This window comes from Nerophis ophidion, linkage group LG16 (assembly GCF_033978795.1).
Source record: "Nerophis ophidion isolate RoL-2023_Sa linkage group LG16, RoL_Noph_v1.0, whole genome shotgun sequence".
Lineage (NCBI taxonomy): Eukaryota > Metazoa > Chordata > Actinopteri > Syngnathiformes > Syngnathidae > Nerophis > Nerophis ophidion.
In genome coordinates, this window is record NC_084626.1 from 29,759,166 (window position 1) to 29,775,394 (window position 16,229).

Consider the following 16,229-nt stretch of genomic DNA (forward strand, 5'->3'; position numbering starts at 1 on the left):
ATATTCTCCCCTGTTCCCTCAGGCAGGAGACTACGGTTCATCCAGACCCACACCTCCCGCCATCTAAACAGTTTTTTCCCCTCGGCCATCAGACACGTGAACAATAACAGGATCTGATAGCTAAGTTACAGTTCATGTTATTCTCTTCTCTGTTATATGTCTTTTATGTTGCACGATTGCGCCAGGCAGTTTGTGAACCCGTTCTCAAACAATGGCAATAAAAACTTTTCAGATTCTGATATGCTTCTTGTATTCGTATGTGCTATTATTGCCATTATTATAATGCCTTCAACACGTAGATGACCAGCATGTGGCAGAGAACACACAGTAGGCCGACCTGCCCTACATAACCTTGAAAGCACACAGCCCTATCATATGACAACTCAAGACTTTCAGACTACAGTTCATGTGCAATCAATGTTGCATACAGTGGGGCAAAAAAGTATTCAGTCAGCCACCGATTGTGCAAGTTCTCCCACTTAAAATGATGACAGAGGTCTGTAATTTTCATCATAGGTACACTTCAACTGTGAAAGACAGAATGTGAAAAAAAAAAATCCAGGAATTCACATTGTAGGAGTTTTAAAGAATTTATTTGTAAATTATGGTGGAGAATAAGTATTTGGTCAACCATTTAAGGCTCTCATTGATGGAAGGAGGTTTTGGCTCAAAATCTCACAATACATGGCCCCATTTATTCTTTCCTTGACATAGATCGATCGTCCTGCCCCCTTAGCAGAAAAACAGCCCCAAAGCATGATGTTTCCACCCCCATGCTTCACAGTAGGTGTGGTGTTCTTGGGATGCAACTCAGTATTCTTCTTCCTCCAAACACGACGAGTTGAGTTTATACCAAAATGGATACATGGATGATACAGCAGAGGACTGGGAGAATGTCATGTGGTCAGATGAAACCAAAATAGAACTTTTTGGTATAAACTCAACTCGTCGTGTTTGGAGGAAAAATAATACTGAGTCGCATCCCAAGAACACCAGACCTACTGTGAAGCATGGGGGTGGAAACATCATGCTTTGGGGCTATTTTTCTGCTATTGGGACAGGACGGTTGATCCGTGTTAAGGAAATAATGAATGGGACCGTGTATCGTAAGATTTTGAGCCAAAACTTCCTTCCATCAGTGAGAGCTTTGAATGGTTGACCAAATACTTATTTTCCACCACAAGCTACAAATAAATTCTTTAAAATTCCTACAATGTAAATTCCTGGATTTTTTTTTCACCTTCTGTCTCTCACAGTTGAAGTGTACCTATGATGAAAATTACAGACCTCTGTCATCATTTTAAGTGGGAGAACTTGCACAATCGGTGGCTGACTTAATACTTTTTTGCCCCACTGTATGTATAAATGACATACATGTTCAATAGCACTCAACAGTAGTGGGCAAGCAGCTCTCATTCTTCCCCTGTATATAATATGAGCATTTTTCATTAAAGTAGACTGTACACAATTTTATCAGTTTTAGAGTAATGAACATGTACCTGATGCATGTTTGGACTGATCTGTGCGCAAACAAATCAAACATGACGTGAAATGACGTTTCACTTCACTCCTCAGTGTTTGCTGAAGTCATGCTGACTACGCAAACCCTCTTCCATCCACCAGAGGGCGTTAAACGTTAGTGCCTCCCAAAAGCTTGAATATACTTTGATATAAAGGGGTCATTAAACTTGCTTCGAATGGTGTCAAATATACATGATTCAACGTGGTGTGTGAAGCTTTTCTGTGCACTTAAACCCAAGTCATTAAAGCTTGCTACTTTAAAATATGCAATTTTAAATGTTTTTAACTCTGTTATACGTTTTAACATGGAGAGGCGTATTAAAATTAAACACCCAAATCATCAGTGAAGTTTCAGCACAATGTTTTCATACATTTAATGGCAGTCTACACAACACTATTTTACAGTAAATAAAATAACCATGATGCATCATGCTCAATGAGGCTTAAAATACTTTTAGGTCACCACTGGCAATCTAGTTTATTACTAATAATACACAATGTTATTACATTTATTACTTCAAGGGGGGAAAATCCAAATCCTAAATGGCCACATTTCATGACACAAACAACAATAAAGGACAGACAGGAAAAGGATGTTTTACGTCCCACAAAATTATAGTGAGCCACCTTCTAGTTTTCTTCCTGCACATTATTACATTTTACAGTATGTCAAAACACAGATTCCCCTCACTGCTGTTTGGATGCAATGACCAAAACTTGTTTGATAAAGTGCAAAGTTATTATTAAGGCACTGCTGCAAGAACGTTGTGTCCTTGGCCTGTACTTTTAAGGATCCTGATGGTTTGAATTGGAAAGAGGCATTGCTGGGTTTTGGTATAGCAACATGTAGGAGTCACACAGCAGCCTGCGCACAAGTTCAGGAGCATCCAAAGGGTTAACCCGGGCCTGCTCCTCCTCGGACTGGGACAGAAAGTTACCCAGCTCTGGACACGCTTTTATCTCTGGGATGTTGAAGCCCCTTTTATCGTCACCTGCAAAAAAGAGCGGCGCTGAGATAAGGAAAAAGATTGAGAAGAGATACAACAATCAACGACGTCACAGTGCGCTCCTATCTGTCTTTATCAGAAGAGAAATACGCGGGTCACGGGTAACCATTTCATTTTCAAACCAAAACATGTCAATGTTTGCACGAACGTAGCAGGAACAGATTTCTTCTTCAAGCCAAATGATCGTCCTCACCATGTCGGTCAGCCATGCTGTCAAAGAAGAGCCAGGAGTGTGGGTCTGAGCCGAATTTGACGAAGGACACGTAGTGGCTGGTGTGAATGCAAAGCACTGCAAACAGCTGCATCGTGTGCCTGGCAGCAGGGGAAGACATGGATACCTCAGCTGAAACTGACAAACGCTTTGGGAAATGCGCCTGTCTTGAGGGATGAGTGTGCACCTTTAAAATAAAGAAGTAATACAATTAATAACCGTGTTTAGATACAGTGGTACTGCAACTTAAGAATGTTTTCATATATGAGTTATTGACTAATTTATATGTTTTAAGTCGCAAGCAAAAATGGGATTTACAAGCATCACAATAAACCCCAGAAGATCCGTCCACAACATGTGGTCGGGAGATAGACATAATTCTGTTTTCCAACAATTGTAAGGAAGAAAGTAAGTGCGAAGGACAGTGCTGAAAATAAAGTTAGTGAATTAAATAAGGATATCATCAAAAACATGACTGTGCATGTCGTCAACTCGGCAAAGCAATTCGAGAGTAGCACTGCTAGTGTGTATCATACTGAAGCAAAACGCCAGCCAAAAATGTTAAAATAATATCACAATGGTGAAAAACATGAAAAATATGGAAAAGTTTGTAATTTTGACAAAGAAGCAGCTGGAAGGAGATACCATAGAAATCCAATCTCCGAGGTAATTGTTGTACATCATTAGATTACTTCATAAAACTACTGTACTTGTTAGTAAAACATTCTACTGCAGTGGTTCGCAAACATATTTCACAAAGTACCACCACATAAAACACTTTAATCTCCAAGTACCACTATAATGACCAACAATAAAATACAGTAGCGTAGTAGGCCTAAATATTCATTAAAAAAAACAACTACTTTTATTCAAACAGGTATATTTAATATTTTTGGCCACTGTAACAATACACACAGTTTGAACAGTAAAACTGTTTAAATATTTAGTCAAGTGATTATTTGGCGTGGCACGAGATGGGAGTCACTGTTCTATTGTATCGTTTTTGTATAATATATCTAAATTAAAAGTTAGTTTTTCTTTTTAAAAGGCATGTTAGATGTTAAAAATGTGCCATTTCGGGCCAATTAAATCAATTTTAATTAATTTCAAATGGGAGACGTTGATTTGAGATAAGTGTTTTTGAATTAAGAGCTCTGTCACAGAATCAATTGAGCCTGTAAGTAGAGGTACTTTTGTGTAATAGTATTTACAACCCATATATTTGGCCTTACCTGTGTGTTGCAAGTGGTGCAGTATGATTTGATTCTCCCTTGATGCATTTTGTGATCTGGCAGACACTGGAGACAATCGTACTCTGCCAATTGGCCACAGATGAAACACTGCCTAGGAGCTGTAAGAACACACACCCATGAGGTAAAATATGCTTTAACAGCTATTTGATGTTCTAATGCCTGTTCCTTACAGTTGTGTAGGAGATCTGTAATGTCCAGCTCCACGGAGGGAATTATGTGAGAAAACATTTTATATTTGTTTCCAAACCTTGGCATTTGAACTATCAGACAGGAGGGCATCTAAAGTAAAACACAAAACAGACATTAGTCACATGATCATATGGTAAAAAATGTCATGCTCTTCTTTCCTGCACCTCTTCGAACTTGACGTCACACGACAGACAGGAAGTGTCCATCAATTGTTGAACCGTGGGTGTGTGTGCCATCTGCTCTTTTTCCAGAATGATCTGCAAAGTGTAGGCCCCCTGATAACTTTCGCCTCTTGACCTAGAATAAACCGGTATTCAGTAACCTAAAATCTACCATACAAGGACCTGATGATTAAAACTGGACTGTGCAAGGTCATACCGGAGTTTAAGCAGCGGCTCAATGCCAAGAACCTTCTGGAAGAGAACTGTGATGAACTCCTCTGGGTCTGCAAGGAAATACAAAAACAGGAGCGTTATGATTTATAAAGTCAAACAGACCCTCTACCACAAGACCATAAAAAATATGGACCTTTTTCTTCCGTTCGAAAGGTGTCACAGCCAAGCTGATTGCGGAAATTCATCACACTCGCAGCAGGCACAAAACCTTGTCTGCAAAAAATGCATGTGCTGTCAGTGAGTTTCCATTTAAAAGCAGTACACAACTAAGCATAGAAACACACCTCCTCATTATGATTGTTCTTTTTTCAAGCTAAAGGGCTGCAATAAAAAAACCATCTGACAAACCATCTGGTGTCTCAGTTCCCAAAGTGGGGTACACAAATTGTCGTAATAGTTAGTACGTGAATAAAAATCAAAAACAGCGTGACTACATTAGTGCCTGAAAGCCTGAGTTAAGCTTCAACGCTTAAATCACAGCATGAAGAAAGGAGACCGACACAAAGCTGTTCTTTGTTTTGTATGCATCAGTGATGATTATGTCGTGAATAAGGATGTAAAGATGAACTCACAGACCGGAGATAGTTAATTTATTAGAGAAACAAGCCAGTGCTCTAATGGCCAGCTACCTCTGAACACCAACATATATAAAATAGTCAGTAACTTCTTTCCCCACATTAGTGAACATAAAGAGGTTTTGACAACAGGAAGTGAACCTGCGTGATGTCGCATAAACCAAACGTGCAACTCTCGTCTTGTCTTTATCGTTTAAAAAAACACTCTAAAACCGTAATAAATTAAAACAAAAGAAGATAAAAGATAAACATATTCAAACACTCAAATATAAATTGTATGGCTCTTAAAAACCCAGAACAATATTTAATGTTTGTTCTGCCAAGAAAGTATATTGTGCATCTATGTATTTATTTGCATTTGTTAAATAAAACCTAGTTACTTTTTGAGCACATTTAAATAACACTGATCATTTTGTTCACAACAATTATAAGTACCTCTTTAGTTGTGCATTAAGTGTTTGATCTTGAAACTTCCATTCATATTGTGAGTTGAACATCCTCTTATTTGGTACTGTGACTAATTACTGCATTTTTTGAGTTATGAGCCTGTAATTTGACTGTTTCATGTGTAGTCACTTAAGTTAATCATGTTGCCGTTTACCCTGTGACTGTCACTCATTTCATCGTGCAGGTGACTGCTGAAAACAAATACGTTTTTGCACTAGTGGATTTACTCAGCCACGGTGTGTTACAGCACAACTGAATGACATCTACGTTGTCGCGCAGATATTTAGAAAATCAAGCATGCTTACTTGAGAGATAAGCCACAGGATTTTTTTTTTAGCAATGATTAAGTCCAGAAAAACTGAGTTGGACCGTTCATCTTCAATAAACATACAAAACAGGTGAGAAACCATTCAGTGGAAGATGTTTTACTGTGTGCTTGCAAATACGGAATTGTTTTTTTTTATTTTTAGGTGTGCAAGAGTACAAGGTACATTTCTTTCGGTGAAATACTGTATCTGAAGGAGTATGGGACAGTGGACATTTTGGAACTTTATACATCAACTGATCTTAAGTTGATCTAGAGATTTAAGCATTGAAAGTAAAAAAAAAATAATAATATATAACTTACTTTTAAGACTTTAATTACAGAGACCCTTTTGGATCCTCTGACTTTTAACATTAATAACATGGAAGGATTCCCTCATGACATTCATACCTGCGTAAACGGTTGACTATTTTTCTCAGCGTGGAAGTAATGGGCCGCACTGTGTCAGCAGGCTTCTGGCATATATTGTCCAGGGTCATAGAGCAGCTGAACAAACTGCGGAAAGGAAACAACTCAGTATTTATCTGGATGCAGCAGCTTATTGTGCTCGTTTGGCGTAACAAATTTGTCACATTTCCAGGTAATGTTAAAGATCTGAGGTGAGGTAAGAATGCTGCGCTGTTTAACAATCATGTGCACTTAAAAGGGGAACTGTCCATTTTTTGGAATTTGCCTATTGTTCACAATTATGTAAGACAAGAAGAAAGATGTACTTTTTAAATGCATTCAAACTTGTAAATGATATAAAATGAAAGTCTGCTTATAATGGAGTAAATAAGAGGTCCTCTGTTTTGCGCATAAAACCCAATAAATAACCATACAAAAACCGCCTACAATACTCAATTCACATTTTATATTAGTGATAGTTACTATAAGCGCAGACAAACTATAGTGGTGCCGTAATCATCATTAGCTGGTAAGCTGCTTCCTCGCCTCTGTGCTCATGAAAGTTTATTCTAGATCATAAAAAAATGCTTCTCTCTTGATAGTAGAAGATTGAGGACATAATCAGACGTGTTGGTACACTTTGACAGCCAATTTAGACCCGGAAATGGCGCGAAACACACCACATGACACTTGGTTCCACCCCTTTTTCTTCGTGAAGATCATGAGTCATTCTTCGTCTAAACGGGACTATATCAACAACTCATCAGTCGGCATGCCACCGACAGCAGACGTCATAGAATAAGTGATGCTTTTATTATGTTTGTTGGCTCTTATGAAGTTTTCAGTGATCAGTGATGTTGTCCAATGAAAAAGGAAATCTTGTGAAGCGTTTTTAAAATAATGTGCCATGTATGCTTAAAAAGGATCAAAGCACGTAAATATTATGTTATGATATGCCTGTTACTACATTACATAAATACTTACATTGTGTATATAAAATCTTGATGGAAGTATTTTAAAGTTTTTTTAACTGCTTTACAGGCAGAATAAAGCAAATCTTATGGGCTCCAATGTAAGCAGACTTTTGATCACAGAATGCATGAAAAAGAAAAACGTGTGTGTGCTTGTCTTACTTAAGGATTGTAAATAATAGGCACAATTACCAAAAATGTGCAGTTCCCTTTTAAGGGTGTTTAACTGGTTTTACCTGAAGAGCGTGGCATCCAGATAACAGGAGTTGATGTGACCCTGAATCCCTTTCATTCTTCCCACTAACAAAGACATGGCTTCTGATTCTGGGATAGGTGCCACATACTCGTCAGAGTCCACATATGGGGGTACTAGGACAAGCAAAAAAGAAAAAAATAGTTTTTGTGAATAATCAAAAATGAACACACACATTAACATATTAGGAACTTTGAAATGGTTGCAACACAATGTGCTTTACATCAGTAAAAAAAAAAGAAAATAAACACATACAAGCACGCACACATCACTATTGAAAATAAAACATGACATGGCATTGAGGAAAAGCGTCACCTTTAAGGCGTCCACTCTGGAAAATAACTGGAAATAAATGTAATTTTAAAAAAATACAAACTAATTTAAATTATATGTTAAAATATAAATGAAAAAAAATTAAGAACCTTAAGAGTTTAAAATTGTTATAAAATAAATCATAATCCAAGCATCTTGAAAATAAATTAATAAATGTGAAATAACAGTTTAACGAGCCTATTTAATGGTGAATAATTAGAGTGTCACTTCCTTTCTGTGCATGTACTTTTAAGTTGGTGTTCCTTACAGCATCACACGAACTCTTCTGAAGAGTACAAGTTAACAAAAACGGTTTACAGCTAAATACCAACTTCTTTAGAACAAGCTCACTGACCTTCTATTACCATGTTTCAAATGGCATTACAAAGAACGACGCAATGATCAGTGAATGCAAATTGTTTAATTGCATCAAGCAACTAACCTGTAGGTATTTCCGTGTGGTTGGGGGTGCCGCCTCCCGCTGAAAAGCAGTCAAACCTGCTATCAGGATTGCACTTGGTTACGGGGAGAAACAAAGCCCGGCTTATTTTGCAGGTGAACAGACGCTGGCCACCGTATGTCCCATCGGAGCATCCCTTCACATCATAGTCCTTAAAACATTGACAAAAAAAAAAACAGCTTTAATGCAAGCAAATTGGCAAAAACAAGGTAAAACTTGAATATGAATTTGTTGTGACTCACTAGTTCAATCCCAGCCCACTCAGCAGTTTTTCCTGCAGGGACACCGAGCCATCTCACCACTCCATACACTGTCACCCCTGTGTTGGACACCACCTGCGCCAAGGACCCCACTTCCAAAGGTGTACTGTGATTTGGACTCTGAATGATGCTCTGCTGCGTGTGGTTTGCTTGCACTCGCCCATTAGTTCCAATATTAGCCATGGAGTTGATTCGTGTCACTGCCTTTTTGTTTGTTCCTGTGAGGGAGGTTCCGGATTACATAATCATATGACATATCTTTAATCTTGAGACATGCCGCGGATGCTGCTAAAAAATTGACGTACAGCTAACACGGCCCAAGTTGCCAATATCTTAGAAGTATGTAACTCAAGACAACTGAACACACGCCATGTCATGTGATGCGATGACTCAACTCTTCTGCATTCCTGAGCCACTTGACCAGTTTTTCCACTAGACCCCAAAGGGGTAATCTGATTTGCCGTTTTCTGATAACGCCACACTGGCCACATATACATACCGCCATATTGGCCATCTCCACAGTTGAGTCCAAGGGGGACAGAGTAAGCCGGGACCACTTGGATGATGTCTACTGCGCTGAACAGGGATGGAGGAGCAGGTTTTTTAGAAGTCTGATCACTGTCCTGGATAAGAAAAACAAACACTTGAGCGCTGAAATTATGCACAACTAATCCCGGGTGATATAACGATTATAGGTGGATACAATAGTTACATAATACGTGCAAATACATTTTCAGATATGCGGGTGAAACAAAAAAAATGGAATATTGATGGTTTATTGCATTAATTAAGTTACAAATTGAAATTAAAATATGTCGTAAGCTCATAACAGGCAACTCAAGATATTTCAAACTTTCTTTTTATATAACTGATAATGATGGCTTACAGTTTACAAAAACCTCAGATTGAAAATGTGGGGTTTTCAAAAAGTGTAAACCGCGAACATCAACATTATACTAAATAAAGGCCTTACATAGCTTAATGTGAATGTAATGAGTTTATTAAAGTTAAAAGTTAAAGTACCAATGATTGTCACATACACTAGATGTGTTGAAATTAACCTCTGCATTTGTCCCATCCTCTTGTTCACCCCCTGGGAAGTGAGGGGAGCAGGGAGCAGCAGCGGTGGCCGTGCCCGGGAATTATTTTTGGGTGATTCAACCCACAATTCCAATCCGTGATGCTGAGTGCCAAGCAGGGAGGTAATGGGTCCCATTTTTATAGTCTTTGGTATGACTCGGGCGGGGTTTGAACTCACGACCTACCGATCTCAGGGCGGACACTCTAACCACATACTAACCATCCATCCATTTTTCTACCGCTTGTCCCGTTCGTGGTCGCTGGAGCCTATCTCAGCTGCATTCGGGTGGAAGGGGGCATACACCCTGGACAAGTCACCACCTCATCACAGTGCCAACACAGATAGACAGACAACACCCACACTCACTTTCACAGACTAGGGGCGATTTAGTGTTGCCAATAAACCTATTCCTAGGTGCATGTCTTTGGAGGTGGGGGGAAGTTGGAATACCCGGAGGGAACCCACACTGCCACGGGGAGAACATGCGAACTCCACACAGAAAGATCCAGAGTGCAGGATCGAACCCAGGACCTTTGTATTGTGAGGCAGACGCACTAACCACATACTAGTTTTTAGGGCTGCGAATCTTTGGGTATCCCACGATTCGATTCAATATCGATTCTTGGGGTCACGATTTGATAATATATCGATTTTTTCAATTCAACGCGATTCTCGATTCAAAAACAATATTTTTTACGATTCAAAACGATTCTGTATTCATTCATTACATAGGATTTAAACAGTATCTACCCCAGTCTGCTGACATGCTAGCAGAGTAGATTTTTTTTTTTAAAAACTTTCATAATTATAAAGGACAATGTTTTATCAACTGATTGCAATAATGTAAATTTGTTTGACTATTAAACGAACCAAAAATATGACTTATTTTATCTTTGTGAAAACATTGGACACAGTGTGTTGTCAAGCTTATGAGATGCGATGCAAGTGTAAGCCACTGTGACACCATTGTTCTTTTTTTAATTTTTATAAATGTCTAATGATAATGTCAATGAGGGATTTTTAATCACTGCTATGCTGAAATTATAACTAATATTGATATTGTTGTTGATAATGTTCATTTTTGTTTCACTACTTTTGGTTTGTTCTAAGTCGTGTTTGTGTCATCTCTCAATTGCTCTGTTTATTGCAGTTCTGAGTGTTGCTGGGTCAGGTTTGGTTTTGGAATTGGATTGCATTGTTATGGTATTGCTGTCTAGTGGTTTGTTGGATTGATAAAAAAAAACAAAAATCGATTAAAAAAAAAAAAGAGAATCGATTTTGAATCGCACAACGTATTCGAATCGATTTTTTCCCACACCCCAAAGTAAGAACTGAACTGTGCAAGAAAGCATTTAGGTTTTCAGCACCTACAATCGAATATTCAACTTCAAACCCTTGAATGAGTTTAAAGCGTCTGTGAAAGGATTGCAGTCTACTTTGTCTGTATGCACATGTGTCATATGAGCAAGTTTTAATGTTGTAAATGTGATGTTTTATGTGTTGTTTACTGTTTTTCTTGTAACCTTAACTGCTGCCCTCTTGGCCAGGTCTCCCTTGGAAAAGATATATTGGATCTCAATGGGATTATTACCTGGTTAAATAAAGGCTAAATTTAAAAAAAATAAATACAAGTTTTAACATATTAGTTTCACATTTAAAGTTGAATTGCTGACATAAGTGGACTTTTGCACTGTATCATTTTTCTTTAAGTTTCAGCTAATCTACTTCTGAACATTCTACAAACCCCGTTTCCATATGAGTTGAGAAATTGTGTTAGATGTAAATATAAACGAAATACAATGATTTGCAAATCATTTACAACCAATATTCAGCTGAATATGCTACAAAGACAACATATTTGATGTTCAAACTGATAAACATTTTTTTTTTGCAAATAATCATTAACTTTAGAATTTGATGCCAGCAACATGTGACGAAGAAGTTGGGAAAAGTGGCAATAAATACTGATAAAGTTAAGGAAACACTTATTTGGAACATCCCACAGGTGCGCAGGCTAATTGGGAACTGGTGGGTGCCATGATTGGGTATAAGTAATTCACAAACAAGAATGGGTCGAAGGTCACCACTTTGTAAGCAAATTGTCGAACAGTTTTAGAACAACATTTCTCAACGAGCTATTGCAAGGAATTTAGGGATTTTACCATCTACGGTCCGTAAAAATCATCAAAAGGTCCAGAGAATCTGGATAAATCACTGCACGTAAGCGATTATATTACGGGCCTTTGCTCCCTCAGGCAGTACTGCATCAAAACGACTGAAGCTCTACATAAAACAAGAATGGGAAAGAATTCCACTTTCAAAGCTTCAACAATTAGTTTCCTCAGTTCCCAAACGTTTATTGAGTGTTGTTAAAAGAAAAGGTGATGTGACACAGTGGTGAACATGCCCTTTCCCAACTACTTTGTATTTCGTTTATATTTACATCTAACACGATTTCTCAACTCATATGGAAACAGGGTTTGTAGAAGGATGATCAGACATCATAAAGAAATGAATAAAAAAACTCACCAGAAATTCCACCTCAAAGGCCAACATTTGCAAGTCGCCTTTGCTCTCCTTCCCGATCGGCATCAGGTTCCTCACCAGTCCCACTTTGTGGCCCTTCTTGTTCTTCACCACCACCAGGTCATCCACATTCAGCTCGCAGATGGCCGAGAAGAGCTGAGGGTTGCACAGCAGCTCCAGGCGTTTGCTTACGGAGGAGACGTAGAGCAGTAGCTGGGCCTGGTGGCGAGTCAGGAGGTAAGTGTCCTCCCTCCGTACTACGCCTCCGTTCTTGGGGCTCCCGGCGTTGGGGCCCCCGGGGTAGAGGAGCCCCGTCATCTCCCCGTTCTGCGTCTCTGCCTCCAGTCGGCCAATGCACCCGCGACAGAAACCTTTCCGCGACTTCCCGCGTAATACGATGAAAAACTCCTTCACAACGGGATTGGGCTCCATGGCAACAGGTGTTAAAAGGGAACTGCAAAGTGAGCATAAATCTCTATAAATACACGTTGTATGGGTCGTTAAATAAGACATTACCTAATTAGCGGGTTGCTTCCTCGTCGACAGCGGAATGTCAAGTATGAACCAAATAGTTGTCAAGAAGTAAATATCCTCCCTCTTGTCTCCTCGCGAGGTGACTAAGTTTTTTTCTTCGCTTCTCCAAATAAGTGTGACCCGGCTGTGACCGGCCACGCCCACTTTCCCTCAGCTCTCCTCCCTAAAACAGTGCACGCGCGCGCGCACACGTCATGGTAGCTGTGATAATAACGAAAACGTTTTTGTGTCTTCATCCAGAGCAGGGGGCACCAACGCGGTGCCCGCGGGCACCAGGCAGCCCGTAAGAACCGGATGAGTAGCCCGCTGGCCTGTTCTAAAAATAGCTCAAATAGCAGCACTACCAGTGAGCTGCCTCTATTTTTATTTTTTTTAATTTACTAGCAAGCCGGTCTCGCTTTGCTCGACATTTTTAATTCTAAGAGAGATAAAACTCAAATAAAATGTGAAAATCCAAGAAAATATTTTAAAGACTTGATCTTCCTTTCTTTAAATAAATTATTTTTTTTACTTTGCTTCTTATAACTTTTAGAAAGACAATTTTAGAGAAAAAATACAACCTTAAAAATGATTTTAGGATTTTTAAACACATATACCTTTTTACCTTTTAAATTCCATCGTCTTCTTTCCTGAGATTTTAAATACATTTTCAAGTAAATAAATTTGTTTTGATGTAAAGAATAATAAATATTTTTTTTAATTAAATTCTTCATTTTAGCTTTTGTTTTTTTTCGACGAAGAATTTTTGTGAAATATTTCTTCAAACTTATTATGAATACAATTTAAACAAAAAATATTCTGGCAAATCTAAAACATCTGTAGGATTAAAATTTAAATCTTATTTCAAAGTCTTTTGAATTTCTTTTAAAATTTTTGTTCTGGAAAATCTAGAAGAAATAATGATTTGTCTTTGTTAGAAATATAGCTTGGGCCAATTTGTTATATATTCTAACAAAGTGCAGATTGGATTTTAACCTATTTAAAACATGTCATCAAAATTCTAAAAATAATCTTAAACAGGAAAAATTACTAATGATGTTCCATTAATTCTTTTTTTAATTTTTTTCAAAAAGATTCCAATCAGCTAGTTTTTCTCTTCTTTTTTTTCGGTTGAATTTTGAATTTGTAAGAGTCGAAATTGAAGATAAACTATGTTTAAAAATTTTTTTATCCCCTTTCAAACCGTTCAATTAAGTTTTTTTTCATAATTTATTCTCTGCAAAAAAACCTTCTGTAGAAAGAAATAAAATGTACGACGGAATGACTGACAGAAATACCCTTTGATGAAATATTAACATTGCAACACATGCCAATACGGCCTTTTTAGTTTACTAAATTACAATTTTAAATTTCCCGTGAGGTATCCTGTTGAAAACGTCGCGGAATGATGACGCTTATGTTGACTTTATTGGTTAAAGCAGACATTTTAGCCCAGCACCAGTCACGGCTAAAAGTTGTCTCTTTTCATCGCATAATTACACAGTATTTTGGACAGCTGTGTTGCTGAATCTTTTGCAATTCGTTCAATTAATAATGGAGACTATAAAGAAGAATGCTGTTGGTGGAAAGCGGTGGATTGCAGTTGCCTTTAGCAACCAAAACACAGCTGGTGTTTCGTTGTGTGTTGTGAAGCTTTAATATGGAACAGAGCGGTCGAGCGAACATGTTTCTCTACCATATGTCCACCAGCAAGTTTTTGGATGAGAAAATTGTGATATTAAGTCGGCTCTTACCGGGGACTTGAGCGGAGTTTGCGTCCTCCTGCAGCAGCTGTCAAAAAGGCAGCTGCGACTTTGGCTCCTCCATGGCTTCCCTCAGAGACACTAAAAGTCACCGCAGCCCTCCGACTTTCAGGTATGACTTTATAATCTCACTAAAACACTAGTAACACAATAAGGAGATAAGGGATTTTCCAGAATTATCCTAGTAAATGTGTCTAAGAACATCTGAATCGCTACCACTGCCATCGCCTTTTTTTTTTCTAGTGCTCACTCTAACTTTCCTCATCCACGAATCTTTCATCCTCGCTCAAATTAATGGGGAAATCGTCGCTTTCTCGGTCCGAATCGCTCTTTCTGCTGGTGGCTATGATTACAAACAATGTGATGTGAGGAGCCCTACAACCCGTGACGTCACGCGCACATCGTCTGCTACTTCCGGTACAGGAAAGGCTTTTTTATTAGCGACCAAAAGTTGCGAACTTTATCGCCGATGTTCTCTACTAAATCCTTTCAGCAAAAAAATGGCAATATCGCGAAATGATCAAGTATGACACATAGAATGGACCTGCTATCCCCGTTTGAATAAGAAAATCTAATTTCAGTAGGCCTTTAACCATTTGTTTTGGACTTGTGAAAACACTCGATCACTATGGCAGGGCATCTAGTCGCTTCATTCTGGACAATATTCATGACAAATTTGTGCTTTGTTTTAAAGGTCTGATTTTTGGTTTTAAATTGTATGAACGAAAATTTGAAAATTAATTTTACCTTTGCAACCTTATTATTCTATTGGCTAAGTTTCTCAATACCCGACCTGTCTTTTGTGCCTTTAAAAAAGATTTTGAACTTAACATTAAAACGCTCTCTACCTCTAACAACAAAAAAGCTGTGAAAACGATGATGCTGTGTTCCAAATGTAAGTTATTTAATGAATCTGAATGAGCCTATGGCTTTGCAGTTTGTTTATTATATATACCATATTTCCTTGAATTGCCGCCGGGGCGCTAATTAATTTAAAACCTCTTCTCACTCCTGCGCTTAACAAAGGCATGCGGTAAAATTAAGCATGCGCTAATTATTTTAAAACCTCTTCTCACTCCGGCACTTACCAAAGGCATGCAGTAAACATTTGAGTGTGATGTAAGCTTGGACCTTAAATCCTACTGAATAGCTCTTAATCTTCTTCCCTTTATGCGATTTCAAATTACCGGTATTGAAATCAGCCTCCTCCATTTTGAAAATGATGACAGGGGAAGTGTCACTCGTGACGTCACAAGTCTGTGCCAGCAATCTGAGGGTTACTGGTTCAATCCCCACCTTCTACCATCGTAGTCACGTCCGTTGTGTCCTTGGGCAAGACACTTCACCCTTGCTCCTGATGGGTCCTGGTGAGCGCCTTGGATAGCAGCTCCCCTCGTCAGTGTGTGAATGTGTGTGTGAATGGGCGAATGTGGAAATGCTGTCAAAGCGCTTTGGGCTCCTTAAAAAGTGGTAGAAAAGCGCTATTCAAGTACAACCCATTTACCATTTACCATTCTTTAGAGCAGTGTTTGTCAATCTTTTTGGAGGCCGGGAGCATATTTTTTAATTGAAAAAATCCTGAGGCACACCATAAGCAGAAATCATAAAAAAATGAAACTCAGTAGCGGATATTGACAATAAAAAGTCGTTCTCGCAATTGTTGTATATGAATTCAATGCATAACCAAGCATGCATCACTATAGCTCTTTTCTCACAGTAGGTGTACTGTCGTGACCTGTCACATCCCGCTGTGACTTATTTGGAGTTTTTTGTTGTTTTC

At 38.5% G+C, this 16,229-nt stretch overlaps 1 protein-coding gene across 2 annotated transcripts; it reads right to left on the bottom strand.

The window, feature by feature from the left end:
- Positions 1–1,865: 1,865 nt before the first annotated feature.
- Positions 1,866–12,842, bottom strand: cyldb (cylindromatosis (turban tumor syndrome), b). Of its 2 annotated transcripts, XM_061874856.1 has the most exons (14): positions 12,690–12,842; positions 12,177–12,627; positions 9,066–9,189; positions 8,549–8,784; positions 8,289–8,457; positions 7,518–7,650; positions 6,314–6,418; positions 4,710–4,789; positions 4,560–4,626; positions 4,346–4,478; positions 4,163–4,271; positions 3,972–4,090; positions 2,722–2,926; positions 1,866–2,513 (listed from the first exon to the last, which is right to left on the bottom strand). In XM_061874856.1, the coding sequence occupies exons 2-14, from the start codon at positions 12,603–12,605 to the stop codon at positions 2,308–2,310; spliced, it is 2,115 nt and encodes a 704-aa protein (XP_061730840.1). In that variant the 5' UTR covers positions 12,606–12,627; positions 12,690–12,842; the 3' UTR covers positions 1,866–2,307. The 2 variants fall into 2 exon arrangements, with proteins under 2 accessions (XP_061730840.1, XP_061730841.1); XM_061874857.1 differs by lacking the exon at positions 6,314–6,418.
- Between the last annotated feature and the right edge of the window lie 3,387 nt (positions 12,843–16,229).

Bases quoted from the DNA above. Each gene is read 5' to 3' on its own strand.
- cyldb (XM_061874856.1), bottom strand. From the start codon at position 12,605: ATGGAGCCCAATCCCGTTGTGAAGGAGTTTTTCATCGTATTACGCGGG. The intron at 7,651-8,288 runs GTTAGTTGCTTG...TGCTTGTCCTAG, and splicing joins CCACACGGAAATACCTACAG to TACCCCCATATGTGGACTCT. The intron at 4,272-4,345 runs GTGCAGGAAAGA...GTTTTACTTTAG, and splicing joins GTGACGTCAAGTTCGAAGAG to ATGCCCTCCTGTCTGATAGT.